At 42.4% G+C, this 15,754-nt stretch overlaps 1 protein-coding gene across 1 annotated transcript in view; it reads right to left on the bottom strand.

The window, feature by feature from the left end:
• NPHP4 (nephrocystin 4) overlaps positions 1-15,754 on the bottom strand; it is a 213,498-nt gene that overhangs the window by 83,125 nt on the left and 114,619 nt on the right. The window contains exons 12-13 of the mRNA XM_075279781.1: positions 831-886; positions 18-143 (exon numbers count right to left, since the gene is read on the bottom strand). Of these exons, the coding sequence (XP_075135882.1) occupies positions 18-143; positions 831-886 (182 nt within the window). The remainder of the gene's footprint in view (positions 1-17; positions 144-830; positions 887-15,754) is intronic.

Genomic DNA, 15,754 nt, shown 5'->3' with positions numbered 1-15,754 from the left:
TATACAAGAGCACCTACCGTATGAGACAGCTGGTAGGCCATGGGTGAAGGCATGAGCTGGCTGGGGACATGCTGCAGAGAGATTTTAGACGAGTGACTTATGGTTGGATAGCGAGAAGATGTGGTCAACTGGGACATGGACAACTAGAACGAGAACAAAACAATCTCATCTCAGTAGGCGTAATAAAGCAGCGATAAACACATAATGCTACTTAAGCCTTACACAACTGGGGAGATAAGGAGCTGTATAAGGAAAACCTTGACATTTAAGGATAATAGAAGTTTTATAAGTTTGGCATCAAATATTACAGCTGAAGTACACTTCTGCATAAATCAGTGCTACAAGTGAATACATAAAGCTTCACAATATATCTTATCGGGTCATTTTCCAATCGCCTGTTGTTTACTGTTTTCTTGCCAGAAGGATCTCTGTAAATGTCAGAAACCTGCTCAGCCCCCCAAAAATGCACCTACAGTAATAAACTGTAGACAAGGAGGAGAGGGCAATGCAGCTGCAATATATCTCTCTAAATGTGTCTGACCGCATGCTGTGAGAGGGTAACGGGAGCAAGAGTGGAAACATCGGACCACTAGCTTAGAGTTTATTCACACAACCAAGTTTCTTAGCCGTGTGGTGTTCGTGATCTTTGAAAAAATTAGGACATGCTCTATTTATTCCTGGATGTGACACTCAGGCCCTGTTTCATAGACTTACCCATTGAGATGAGTAGGCCATAAATAAAAATAGGATCCCATACGGATCTGTGAAGAACATAGCCAAGACCCAGCTATGGCATTAAAAGGCTACAGAATAATCATAAAAACACTTACTGCAGGTCCCAGATCAGTATCTTGAAGAGGTGCGGTATGTGCAACCAATGCCTTTGCTATAAAAAAAAAAAAAAGGAATAAGACAATAAATCAAGAAATGTACAATATAACATACAAAAATATATATAAATTGTACTGTGAGGCTTAAAGATTACTGGACACTTTAAAACATTATTATTATTTTTTATTATTGGTTTATTTATATAGCACTACAGCACCATTAATTCCATGGTGCTGTGCATTATAATATTAAATCCATGGTGCTGCATACTATTATATTAATTCCATGGTGCTGTGCATTATAATATTAAATCCATGGTGCTGTATACTATTATATTAATTTCATGGTGCTGTACATTTGGGGGTTACATACAGTACACAAAATATACTAACAGATATAATACTAACAATGACCGACTGGCACGGTGGGGTAGAGGGCCCTGCCCGCGAGGGCTTACAATCTATGAGAGAAGGGGGTAGAGACAGAAGGTGAGGGGGAGACAGTTCAGGTGGTGGTGTGGTGATAGTGTTATTGGAGGTTGTAGGCCTTCCTGAATAGGTGAGTCTTCAGGACCTTCTTGAAGCCTGTGATTGTGGGGGTCAGTCTTATGTGTCTTGGTAAGGAGTTCCAGAGTATGGGGGATGCACGGGAGAAATCTTGGAGACGGTTGTGTGAGGAGCGGATGAGAACAGAGCGGAGTAGGAGGTCATTGAAGGATCTGAGGTTACGTGTGGGCAGGTAGCGGGAGATCGGGTCAGAGATATAGGGAGCGGGCAGGTTGTGGATGGCTTTGTATGTCAGCGTTAATCCCTTGAATTCAATTCGCTGGGCAATGGGTAGCCAGTGGAGGGATTGGCAGAGGGGAGCAGCCGATGAAGAATGGGGGGGGGCGAGGTGAATTAAGCGAGTAGCGCAGTTTAAGGTGGACTGGAGAGGGATGAAGGCGTTTGCTGGGAGTCCATGGAGAAGGGTGTTGCAGTAATCTAAGCAGAAGATTGTGAGGGCCTGGACTATTGTCTTAGCAGCTTCTGAGGTGAGTAAGGAGCGGATTCGATGGATGTTCTTGAGTTGGAGGTGGCAAGAAGTGTTGAGGGTTTAAACGTGCAACTTGAAGGATGGGTTGGAGTCCAGGGTTATCCCAAGGCATCGGACCCATGGGACGGAGGTAAGTGTGGTTCTGTTAACTTTGATAATTTTCCGTTTTCTCCATGTTGAGTTTGAGAAAGCGGGAGGAGAGAAAGGAGGCTACGGCTGCTAAACAATCTGGAACTCTGGCCAGCAGAGAGGTAATGTCTGGTCCAGAGAGGTATATTTGGGTGTCATTGGCATAGCAATGGTAAATATAATACGGAGCTCCAAATGCCCTGCACAGATGATGCAGTAAGTGAAAGCAGTAAGTTCTGGCTGTTGCCACCACCACTAGGGGTGTGGTATCGATCTTACATTGAACTTAATAATAGAATAGTAAGCTCTCCCGAGGGTTGGCCGGTGGCAGACAGAATTTTATGTAACTGAAGCTCTTCATCATTATTTTACAAGATAATCCTATCGGTGGACACATTTTTTTTTTTAAAACAAGAGGTTTCCACCGAACTTCTAAGCCCAGACACTCTTTTTGTGTTTTACGTGTTTTACCAGTGCTTGATCTTAGGTGGCTGCCAAGAAGGAAACAAATGCTTAAGAAATAACTGATCTCAGTAAAGAGGGTCATGTAGTACGTCCATCTCCCGACTCCAGTAATATCTGTAATGGATGGGTTGGGAAGACTCCATTACTCAGCATTAGAGTCACTGCGCTCCTGTAGGGCTCGAAACCTCATGTGTGTTGTATTTATCACCAGCCAAAGGTATGTTCCTTGGTAAATTCACTGAAATGATGGCAGATCATAAAAGTGCAGCAGCGTAATAAGACAAATTGCTGGTATCAATCACTTACACCAATGGACCAAGGTTCTCGTGAAAGAGAAGTCATGATCATTGATAGTTTTTGCAGAAAACACTAGATTCAGCCTTTTGTCACTCTGAAGTGACTGATTGGGGAACAATAAACTGCATTCGACTGCACAGCAAATGTACTCTACAAGGGCCATACCATATGTAAAAGAAGGTGCCCCCCTACCCAGAGCAGTTATAACAAGCATCTCTCTCTCTCTGGAGGAGCTCTCATGTCCATGCACATGGAATTCAACAGGAACTATGTAGTATTTTTCCCCCCGCCGTGGTGCTGCAGTCAATCTGAACACCTTCAGCCAGATTGGTTGCAGGCAGCAGTACACCCTGAAATCAGATTATTGCTGATTCCCCCCCACCACCACCATTTTTATCTACGGTATGTACATATAAGAGAGGGCATGTCCTTGGAAATTGGCAGTGCTACATACCACTGGGAAGCTAACAGTGCACTGAATTCACCAATATCAGCACCAATATCCCTCCACTGTCAGAAGGGTGGCCCTTACAGCTCAGCATCATCCCTGGGAACATCCCCCTGATAGTACAAAGCTATGGAAGAGTACTTTTTTTTTTGGGGGGGTGTATGGGGGCCATTCCTCACAGCCCAGCAATGAGGCTTTCTGACAGTGGAGGGATATTGGTGATGAAACTAACAATATCGAGGCACATAGAGGCAAAGCTGACTTCATCACACTGTTAGCTATCTAGCTGTATATAATACTGCTCATCTCTGAAGACATGAAAGGTCTTCTTTAAAGATTTGGAATTTGGGCCCTTGCAACTTCAACATAGTTCTACTCAGACGTGTAACAGAAGGTTCCAGAACCCAAATGCAAAATATGTAATGGGTCACCCACTTACTATCTAGAATACTGGTGTCCTCTTGTATTGTAGAGAGTACTTTGGGCCACCCTGAGGCTGCCGGGCTCGATAGCAGTTGCTATATCTGCACCAGCTATAGCTACACCCCTGGTTCCACTTATCAACGGCCATTTAAGCACAGGGAAGCCGACCATAAAAGTGGCCAAGTATTCCCAGCTTCTACAACCTAGGGTGTTAGGCATACAGTATGTCGACTCAGACTGATTATATCTGTTAGGATCACATCTTCCATCTTGTATTCTGTCAGCCATTTTGTAAGCTTTTTCTTATATGAGCTTCATAAGGATGTCTGTTTAGAGTTTAAGAGACCCCTTTAGGGGATAAGGTGTGTGGAATGTTGATGGTTGGGTTATAACTCCTTATCTGTTTGTGGTGAGAATCTCATAACAGGTTCTATAACCAGTTGACCCTTAGCCACAAACCGGACTGGACAGATAGCATGTGATCATTATCTCTCGTGCTGTGATATATACATCTAGAATTAGTGTAAGATGTAGGTTTACACATAAATATTGTAAATTCTTCTGTATGTCATGAGAAAGGTCATCCCAGGTTGGAGTATAATAATGAGATGCAGAACTTATCCAATAGTCATGTGCCACAGCTTATGTATAACCAATCGGGTCAAAGTCCAACCTGCTTATGTTTGTATAAATGCTAACTTTCTGTAACAATAAACCAGAATCCATTTTGATACACGACCACCATGTGTCTTGTGGTTCTCCAGGCTAAGATGGCGGAGGCCGATCTTGGCCTGTTAATTAATTTTTCCTTTACAGACAGCATATCTCTGGGGTATTATGATTTGACCTCAACATATCTCATCACATCGATTACTAAAATGAATCTGTATTTAGCATGAAGGAAGAGAAACTAGAATGGCTGCTGGTGTCCTGTGCACTGTATTCTACATTACATCAGATATCTTGGTGTTGCCATGGCATGATTGGCATCATATAATTCCTTAGTGGAATTGGTCAGAGGCAAAACTTGAGTAACAGGGAATTTATAGGCCTTTGTGTGCAGGCAGGAAGAGGTCAATGTAACAAGCATTTTCATCTTCTCCTTTTCTTTGATGTGCAATGAATCCGTCTTGATTATTCCATCTCAAGGTCACTTCAGGTTTGGATGCCATTGATCCGCGGCATCGTCGGCTGTTAACCGCTATTTTAGATAATTCGCTTCTTTTAGAAACCTGTAATATAATTATTGAAAGGCGATCTTCTTCATTGTTGGTAAAAATATTTCTCTAACTCAATTCACTTTGTTAAATAGAAATATATATTATTTTCATTTTATTTTGCTTCTTGCTTTTTCTTGCCAAGTACACTACTGTCATCTACTCACGATCTCGATTTGTTCTGGTAAATCTAAAGAAGATGATGATGCAGAAAAAAAAGACTCTGCTTACGTTTGTCATTCATTTCTAGATTTAGTGTTCCTTTAAGAGTACAGTATAAATAGTGTTGCCCTCTCTGTCGGTCTGAAATATTTTCTGCATTAGGCTAACAATAAAGTCTTGTTGAAATCCTTCTGAGATAACAAGGGTTAATCCCCTGCTCATCTGCTCCACTTTTGGAAGGTTCCTGCTCCAGTCAGTTATCAACATTGAGGAACAAGAGAAACACATAAGGATGAATTACTGTATTTAAAGGGCTTTCCCCAGCCCCCTCTCTCACCAACTTGCCTGCTATCCATTCTTCTAGCTCCTGGCAGGCTTTGTTTGTTTGCTGGACAGGACACTATGAAGTACCTCAGTATATATAGACATTGCCTTTACCATGAGAGATTATTTACTAGGAGTCTAAATGCAGATCAAATAATATGTACAGTATATTTATATTACATTACACATGCAAAATAAAAATGTACATGCTGCTGGGACAGACAGTACACTAATCTGAACACTTATCTCTGTTTTTACATATAGAGATATTGCAAAGGGACTACACCATGGCCACCTACCTAGAGAGAATACCCCACCCCAAACACAGACAGACCCTGAGCCGCTACAGACTGAGCGCCCACAACCTGGAGATGAGGACGGGGCGACACAGGCAGACGAACAAGCCACGGGAGAACAGAATGTGCCAGCACTGTGACCAGGGGGCCCTAGAAGACGAAGCCCACTTCCTGCTACACTGCACCAAATACTCAGCTGTGAGGGCCGTCTACTTCCAAAAACTCTCTGCCCACATCTCAGAATTCACATCTGCAGACGAGAAGAGGAAACTCTACATCCTACTGGGAGAAGAAGAGGCCACTGTGGAGATCGCTGCCCAATACGTGTCCAGCTGCCACCAAGCAAGAGGAAGATGAGACCCCACGGACTGTTATACCAAAAATCACCCCCCCCCCCCATACAGCCATCACCAACTAAGAGGAAGTTGAGACACCACAGACTGTTATACCCCAAATCACCCCCCCCCACACACTCCCACCACTCTCCCCCCAACTCCAACTCCCCCCCCCCCCCCCGACTTCGCTAGCTTTGGCAATGCCAAATATCTATTCGGACGTGCCAATAAAGCCCACCATTGTCCAAGCCCCTATCAGCAAAATGTAATTAGCTGACCTGAGACTGGGACCTAAAAACAGAAGATAACAGCAAGATGATTCCTGATAACTCAGCCCCCCTCCCCTCCAGAGAGCAAGGATCCTGAGATGCTCATATCCTGAGGTCATATCCTGAGATGCTAGATAAGAGCAGACCAGGCTGGGGACCTACACAACATTGTGTAAAAAATGGGAAGAATAATCTTACATAGCAGGCATACGAAACAACATTTCTTAATCAATGTATTTAGGAAAACTTGAAATTTGGTAAACTATCAGCATAGATAGGACCCTTAAGACGTCAATACCCTTCTAACTGTAAAATGAGACAACCAAGGAACAATAGTACAACCAAAAGGAAAAGAGGAGATTAAAGGGTTTTTGCTTCATACTCCATTCAAATGGCTATTAGTGACAATTAAAAGTGAAATTGTTTTGTAAATTTAGACAATTAGAAGTTTTGTAGTGTTTTAAAGATTTTCTTTAACCTTGTTAGTAGTGAAAGTAATTTGTTAATGGATATGACCATGGATGCAAGAACGTTGTGTGAAAACCCCATCCATGATTTCCTTATTGTGGCCAGATTCTCGTCTCTTGCACACAATCTCCCAGTATACTTCTGCGTTTCTGTACATGGCTGGGCTTCTCTACAGTCCCAGACAATAGGACGTTCCTGCATTCATGTTGTATCCACTGGCAACTTATCAAGACAAAAGACTGCTCTACTGTGGCCATAAAATATACTTCCCCCAACTTGGGGCAGAATATAAGTGGGGCAAATTCCCGCTAAGAGCAGCCATCATGACATACTTCATTATGAGCACTACTCATCAATTTTCCTGGAATATCTGGGAGACTTCCAAGTCCAAGACATTGAAAAAAGCCCAAAGAATTCAGGGAGGAGGGGCTTGTTTCTTCTGACTGACTCTTCAAGGGAGCATTTAGATGGTGCAATTTTACCTACAATATGGTAAGACATCTAGGTCAGGGTCTCCTATTCCCAATAGTTGGAGGACAATATGTACACCATTGAGACAACCATGCACAGCAGCAAATGCTCATAGTGTTAAATGACATTAAAAAACATTGGCGCGGGAAAGTTGGCTTTAGCTTTAAGGAGGTCATAATATTTGCATCAAAGAGATTACAAGCCTCATAAACTCCATTTATATGAGTTTTATGATCAATCTTGGAAGACCTCAGAGTGGCCATAATATCTTTACTAACATTTGGCTTCTAAAATGTAAGAGCATGGATAGTTCGGAGCCAAGGAGATCATCCATAAGGCAGGAGGAGGATTGCCAAGAAAGATGGCAGGTATCAGGGATTCCCTTCAGTCCAGGATCCATCTTTCATTTGTCAACTGAATTGTTACTGCATGATCGCTGAAAGGCAACGTCAGATGTAGCAGTACCGAGTTGCACAAATGAAATGGTTCAATGAATATCACTACTATACCTATAAGGGTGGGATCACATCTGCACCCAGCCTCCGCTTTGTGGGTTTCCGTCTTCTGCTGACAGGAGATGGAACCCCGGCAGTCAGTGTCCACCCATGAGCGTCTTCTGGTCTCCGTGCATGGTCGCTTGCAACCAGCCTTACATATACTGCAGCTTCCTCACTCCTACTGCTATACTCATGTGTCAGTATTCACTGCTCACATATTCTATTCCCGTACCCGTGACTACAGGATATGGGTGATTTCTGGTACAGCTCTATGAACTTACTGCATACAAATTCAGATTTATGAATAGGCTTTATCATAACAGCATCAAATACTTTACATGAATTACTAGGTAAAGTATGCTATGTATTTTTGACTAAACGTGACTTCACCCTGTTTTATAGCAATTCAACATCCTTAAAAAGATTTTCAGGCTGACTAAAAGTGTAGAAAAAGGGCCGCATTGTAATGGGATTAGTAGGGTGAGCATAAGCTTCTACTCCCCTACTAAGGTGAGTTTGGGGTTGACCAATCAATCTTGAGGATGAGGGTCCCCCTGTGTCAAGTGCATTCTTACAAATTGTATATAGAGGCAGAGGGCATCCCGAGTCCCCCTGTTTGATCCAATGGATAAGGACTTGATTTATTACTGGAATACATCTTTAAATTATAATATTTTGGTTGCCTGTAGCCACCACTAGAGGGCACTTACTGTCTTTAGTTTATACATAGAAATCACTAAAGCAACAATATGCAGGGCTTATTAGACTAGGACTACATGACATATCAACCATAACTGCTATTGTATGACCAAAGATTTCCGATTCTCCCTGCGGCTCCTTCACCTGTATATGAACTGCAACCCCGGGTGTGCTGCGACTATCACTTCTCGTTGCAAAAAGATCAAGTCCTGCTGTATTTCATAGCAACTAGACATTTGCAGTCACAATGCAACTTCATTCACTTACATTAGCGAATGAGTTATAGGAAGACATAGGGATCTCTGGTCACATAACAGAAGTCGTGGCCATAGTCACCATGTAGCCCAAGCCTTAAGTTTCTATTAGTGAAAGCCCCAGACTGTCAGGATTTTATAGTTTGACTACGTGTATGCAAAATGTAAAATGAAATTTGATGGCTATAAATGTATAATAAGAAATTAATCAGCACAGAATATTGGACATAACTAAGTCATAGTGGCGTAAGATGAAGCTTCATTCCCATGGTACACGGGGCATTGCCCATCAGAACTCCCTGCCTCCAGCCTATAGTCTGACAGATGCACTTTAAGGGAAAACCTAGAATATGTAAGAAAAACAAGGAAAAGAAAACAATTCTTGTGTATGGAGGGGATGTGAAGACGCTGAGCAGGTGGGAGGTAGAACAGAACAGGTTGCATTGTGACAGTTTATAAGAGAAGCTCAGTATTGTAGAGTCACGTTCCCTTATTCGACACTATTCATAATAAAGCATCTGCCAACACTAAACTCACATATAGAACATATGGAAACACTGCGGATACACATTCCTATCCGACAAAACCCCACAAGCAGCCATCCAAGATACATGCACCCCTTGCCAGGTCTGTAGTAGGGGAACTAGCACATCTATCACACTGCATAGTACACTCTGCTTATAAGGAGATGAGATATCATATAGAGAATGGAGTTAGTTTCATCTGCCACATAATAATATATACTGTATATAATCTGAGCTACCATGACATCACTTTTATGGGAGTATGTATTCTTTTAAAGGGATTCATCATTAAAATGATATTTTTTGTCCCTAACACATAGGAATAGCCTTAAGAAAGGTTATTTTTCTCCTACCTTTAAATGTCTTCTCCGCGTCGCCGTTTTTCCCAGTTTTCTTCGGTATGCAAATGAATTCTCTCGCAGCACTGAGGGCGTCCCCAATGCTGCGAGAGAACTCTCCAGCGACTTCTCCATCTTCTTCTGGAACGTCCTCTCCCTGTGTATTCTTCTGTCCTGGGTTTCAATCTTCTAGGCCTCAGGCAGAGCAGACTGCACATGCTCGCATCCACAAGAAAAATGGCCGCTTACACAGTAAGCTGTGTAAGCGGCCATTTTCTTGCTGTCCCTGACACAGTAAGGTGGTGTAAGCGGCCATTTTCTTGTGGCCTGTGGGCATGTGCAGTCGGCTCTGCCCGAGGTCTAGAAGATTGAAACCCAGGACAGAAGAAGACACAGGGAAGGGGCATTCCAGAATAAAATAAAGGCATCACTGGAGATTTCTCTTGCAGCATTGGGGATGCCCCCAGTGCTGTTTGAGTGCTGGGGAACGCCCCCAGTGCTGCGATATAACTCATTTGCATACTGAAGAAAACCAGGATTTCTACCGAATGGTGATGCGGAGAAGACATCTAAAGGTAGGAGAAGAATAGTCTTTCTTAAGGCTATTCCTATGTGCTACGGCAAAAAAATTCATTTCAATGATAGAATCCCTTTAAGAGATTGACACCTCATAATAGAGAGGGTGCTGTGTATCAGGCAAGTGATATAAAAACACCATATACAAGGGAATACGCAGACATCTGAGCTGCTGTGACATCGCTATAACAAGGAGGATATAGTCACATCGGTTTCTCTGACATCTCCATAATAGTATCGATGTCATTACTGTGACATCACTATGATAAGAACGTTTACAATTCTGAGATGCAGTGACACAATCACAATAGGGCGCAGTTACCTACTGTGATATCACTGACTACAAAGTTATGACTGCACATTGTTTGACCTTACACAACTTTGTGATCAGTGTGGCCTCGAGACCTCTGGACTGTGCCCCGTAGCCCCCATATTACCTCCGCACATTCACCACGGCCATAGTGTGAGGCACAGGCTAAAAGCATGAGGTCACCTTATTTTCAAAGTGTCAAAAATAAAAACAGATAAAGCCAAAAAGTGTGAAATCCGTCTCAGCCCTTCCTCAGCCTTTGCAGCCGCCGGATCAGCCTTGGTCTTACATGTAATGGGCCTCTCAGGCCAGTATCTCCCACTCACTATACTATATATAAGTTTCCATAAACCTTTCATATCCACTCCAGATTACTTGAGAGGTTAATTATACGTTACAGAAGACAGACAGCCCCTATCCTAGCCCTGTGTAAGTATATCCAGCCAGCCCCACTCTGCAGGTATTCTCTAATATACACTTGTAATATATCCTCTTCTTAGAATCCCGTATAAGCGTTGCACTCCTATGATCCTGAAAATATGGATATAACAAAAGACTGTAATTCAATGCAACTGAAACAGTGCGATGCATCCATCTTTAGATGGGGTGAAATAATGGGGCACAGGAGTAGTTCATACCCCTGACCACCTCTCAAGGCTTCCATTGCCCAATTTCGTCCATGCCCAATGCTCTAAATTCCCTTCCTGGAGGCAAACAGCTTTGGTATTCTCTAGGTACTATATGGTGGTATTATTTTAGCACTATGTGTCGGGAAGCAATATTCCAATGTCACTCTTCATGTCCTAGTTACCAAATAAACTAGAACATGCCCACATCCAATCCAAGGGCCTCTAAAACAATGGTGGTCACGCAATGCATGCCTTACTGTTTATCCATATGCAACTCAATGCATTTTTATGAAAAGGTGCATCTCCAAGTTGTATTTGCTGCACACCACAATCACCAAATATTGTTCCCAAAATTTACTTGGAGAGCTAGGGCGGAGATTCGAACTCAGGGCCTTGCAACACTGGGACCCTGAGTTCAAATCCAAGCAAGGACATCGGCATGGTTTTGTAGCCTACCCCCCGTTTTTATGTGATTATTCCACAGGTGTTCAGGAGTATTCCAAAAATACAATGATTATCAATGTGGAATTAAGATTGTGCACGAATAAGAGACGTGACAATCTTTGCACAGCGCTACAGTATTTGTTGGCACTACCCACATAAATTATATAGATACATATGTCACCCCTGTAGACATCATTCTGTTTAGAATCAAGTAAAACAATTCACATATAAACCACCTGCTACTCGACAGCGTTAAAAAGAATGAGTTTGCAGCGGATGAACTTGGGATGTCTTCTACCTTTCAATATCACCTCCTAAAACCAAACGACTGTTTGCACAAATCATTTCACATGGAGCTGTACTCTTTTGCATGAACACACGCGGTGATCTTTTATTCTCAGTGTCCACCTATCTACATCTGTATTAAAATGACAAAAACTTAGACAACAAAAATCTCCAGTAAAAGTGCGATAAAAATCTATTCACAGGGACACACTGCCCTCTGGTGGCCGTACAGCAAATTACCACCTATGGGAAATAAATTACAATTACTTCAACGGGAAGCCAAATATGAATATAATGTTCTTATGATTAAAAACAAAAGTTAGGATGTAAATATATATATATTTACAGAGCTTTTTATGGCATTACAGAGCAGTTTAATTACTTTAGTGATTCTTATTTCCCTTCTTACCAGGTCAGGTTTACTAAAACAGGACGTGGTTTCTGGTCTAATTTATTAAACCAAATAAACAGCCAAAAAGATAAAACCCCTAACTATTAAACCAAGAACAAAAAGCAGAATATTCTTATGTCACTGCAGTAACTTTTGACTTTCATAAGTTTCTCCAAACTAACTGCGCAATAAATTGCCTATACAACAGCTGACATGACATATCAATTAACCAAATGCACAAGAGAATCATGGGTCATTCTGAAATGAAGCAGCGCCATCTGTTCAATAATGTTGCTATCAAACTTCTAAACTCTCTCCATTAACTTCTGGCTGCAGGATGAAAAATAAGGAAAAGGCATGGAACAAAAAAACCCAAAAACCTGCAGCCGATTAAACACAAGCCGCACAGAACAAGCGTCTGCCAATGGAAAGATTTAAAGCAAATTAAAGGGATAGTCTGCAATCAACAAATAAAGATAAAGCATAATAGAATAATAATAATAATAATAATAATAATAATAATAATAGTAATCTCATTATCCACATCATCTCATCTTGAAACGTACATTGCTTATACTGGGGATAAGAGCTATATATTATTCTATTCAATTTAAAGGGATTCTATCATTAAAATAGTATTTTTTCTGCCTACCACATCGCAATAGCCTTAAGAAAGGCTATTCTTCTCCTACCTTTAGATGTCTTCTCCGCACCGCTGTTCGGTAGAAATCACGGTTTTCGTCGGTATGCAAATGAGTTCTCTTGCAGCACTGGGGGCGGGCCTCAGCACTCAAACAGCACTGGGGGCATCCCCAATGCTGTGAGAGAAATCTCCAGCGCCGCCTTCATCTTCGTCTGGAACGGCCTCTCTTTGCGTCTTCTTCCACTCCACTTACTGTGTAAGCGGCCATTCTCTTGTGGCAGTCGGCTTTGCCCGGGGCCTAGAAGTTTGAACCCAGCTCCGGAAGAAGATGCAGGGAGAGGCCGTTCCAGACAAAGATGATGGCGGCGCTGGAGAGTTCTCTCACAGCATTGGGGATGCCCCCAGTGCTGGGGCCCACCCCCAGTGCTGCGAGAGAACTCATTTGCATACCGGCGAAAACAGGGATTTCTACCAAATGGCGGCCCGGAGAAGACATCACGGCCGTCACGCAAAATAACGTGGCATATACGATCCTGGCTCCCATTGAAATCAATGGGAGCTTTTATGGCGCTAAGTCTCATAAGACGTATACGTGCCACATCATGCGGCACTTTACTCCGTGTGAACTCCCCCTAAAGGTAGGAGAAGAATAGCCTTTCATAAGGCTATTCTGACGTGGTAGGCAGAAAAAATACAATTTTAATGATAGTATCCCTTTAAGTAGGAGAAGTTAGCTATTTCCTCCATCACTGGTATTCCCTATAATTCTAAATATTTAGTTTTTTGAATTTTTTTTTTCTACTTTTTTTGGAATTTTTGGTTACATACTGACTTGCAAATTTTTCAGTGTGTGGTGCCATCTTGTAGAAGGCCAATGCACGCGTCAGTGTTTCGAAGTCCTGTTTCTGGCACAGCGCTCAGCACTGCTATCTGAACCTCAATGCTGTGCATTGTACTGTGAATCTACCCGCTTCATGCTCAGTTTCTGCTGCTGCCCACTCCAATCCACCCCTGGTACCAGATTTTATAAATCCCCTGTTTCACCCCTAAATGGTGGGATTTCAGAAGGGATCACAAGTTCTTGTGGTTTGTTCATTTTCTATGCCCCGACAATTGTGACTAGAATGACTCACCGCCCTGGAATATGCTGGAACCTCCTATTAGACTGCCTGGCATGGACTTTCTAGAGCAGTCAGCTGATTTGTCTACGAGGTGTGTGCCAACGATATAGGAAAGACACAGATTTTACTTATTACTCATATTAATAAATGTTATTACACTCAATGAAAAAAAAATAATAACACACCGAGATAGAAATGTCAGATTGCTGTCAAACTCAGCAAGCAGTTATGTCTCAGGCAACTATGTAACTGATTACAGGTGTGAACTCATCAGACACTGGGGTCAAAGTGCTTCTCCCAGGCTCTCAGAGGCTACTTTTGGGTAGTATACCTCTTTGTAGCAGATCATTGACTGATGGACTTGACTCTACAATGCGCTCAAAGACATTTTGCCCAGTTGACAGAGGAGGCACATCATTGGACTGTTGTTTCAATGAATTGCCTGCCATCTAGACTGTTCTGACATAGCTGTTATGAGCAGTGGTTACATGAAGACATGTACACAGAGAACAGACTCTGGATGGCCTAGACTGACCACTAGTCAGTGGATTGTTTAATCCACTGGCAAGCATGAGCAGCTCCCACAGTTTCCTTGTTCACCCTCAAGACATACAGTGTTGGCCAAAAGTATTGGCACCCCTTCAAGTCTGTCAAATAATACTCATTTTCTTCCAGAAAATGATTGCAATCACAGACTCTTTGGTATTAATATCTTCATTTAATTTGTCTTCAATGGAAAAACCACAAAAAGAATTGTCAAAAAGCCAAATTGGATATAATTCCACACCAAACATAAAAAAGGGAGTGGACAAAAGTATTGGCACTGTTTGAAAAATCATGTGATGCTTCTCTAATATCTGTAATTAACAGCACCTGTTACTTACCTGAGGCACCTAACAGGTGGTGACAATAACTAAATCACACTTGCAGCCAGTTGAAATGGATTAAAGTTGACTCAACCTCTGTCCTGTGTCCTTGTGTGTACCACATTGAGCATGGAGAAAAGAAAGAAGACCAAAGAACTGTCTGAGGACTTGAGAAGCAAAATTGTGAGGAAGCATGAGCAATCTCAAGGCTACAAGTCCATCTCTAAAGACCTGAATGTTCCTGTGTCTACCGTGCACAGTGTCATCAAGAAGTTTAAAGCCCATGGCACTGTGGATAACCTCCTTAGATGTGGAGGGAAAAGAAAAATTGACGAGAGATTTCAACGCAAGATTGTGCGGATGGTGGATAAAGAACCTCGACTAACATCCAAACAAGTTCAAGCTGCCCTGCAGTCCGAGGGTACAACAGTGTCAACCCGTACTATCCGTCGGCTTCTGAATGAAAAGGGACTGTATGGCAGGATACCCAGGAAGACCCCACTTCTTACCCAGAGACATAAAAAAGCCAGGCTGGAGTTTGCCAAAACTTACCTGAGAAAGCCAAAAATGTTTTGGAAGAATGTTCTCTGGTCAGATGAGACAAAAGTAGAGCTTTTTGGGAAAAGGCATCAACATAGAGTTTACAGGGAAAAAAAAGAGGCCTTCTAAGAAAAGAACACAGTCCCTACAGACAAACATGGCGGAGGTTCCCTGATGTTTTGGGGTTGCTTTGCTGCCTCTGGCACGGGACTGCTTGGCCGTGTGCATGGCATTATGAAGTCTGAAGACTACCAACAAATTTTGCAGCATAATGTAGGGCGCAGTGTGACAAAGCGGGGTCTCCCTCAGAGGTCATGGGTCTTCCAGCAGGACAATGACCCAAAACACACTTAAAAAACCACTAGAAAATGGTTTGAGAGAAAGCACTGGAGACTTCTAAAGTGGCCAGCAATGAGTCCAGACCTGAATCCCATAGAACACCTGTGGAGAGATCTCTTGATGGCAGT

Source organism: Leptodactylus fuscus, chromosome 6, assembly GCF_031893055.1.
Source record: "Leptodactylus fuscus isolate aLepFus1 chromosome 6, aLepFus1.hap2, whole genome shotgun sequence".
Taxonomy (NCBI): Eukaryota; Metazoa; Chordata; class Amphibia; order Anura; family Leptodactylidae; genus Leptodactylus; species Leptodactylus fuscus.
Note: the sequence above shows the minus strand (reverse complement) of the source record. Positions and strands in the feature narration are given on the sequence as shown.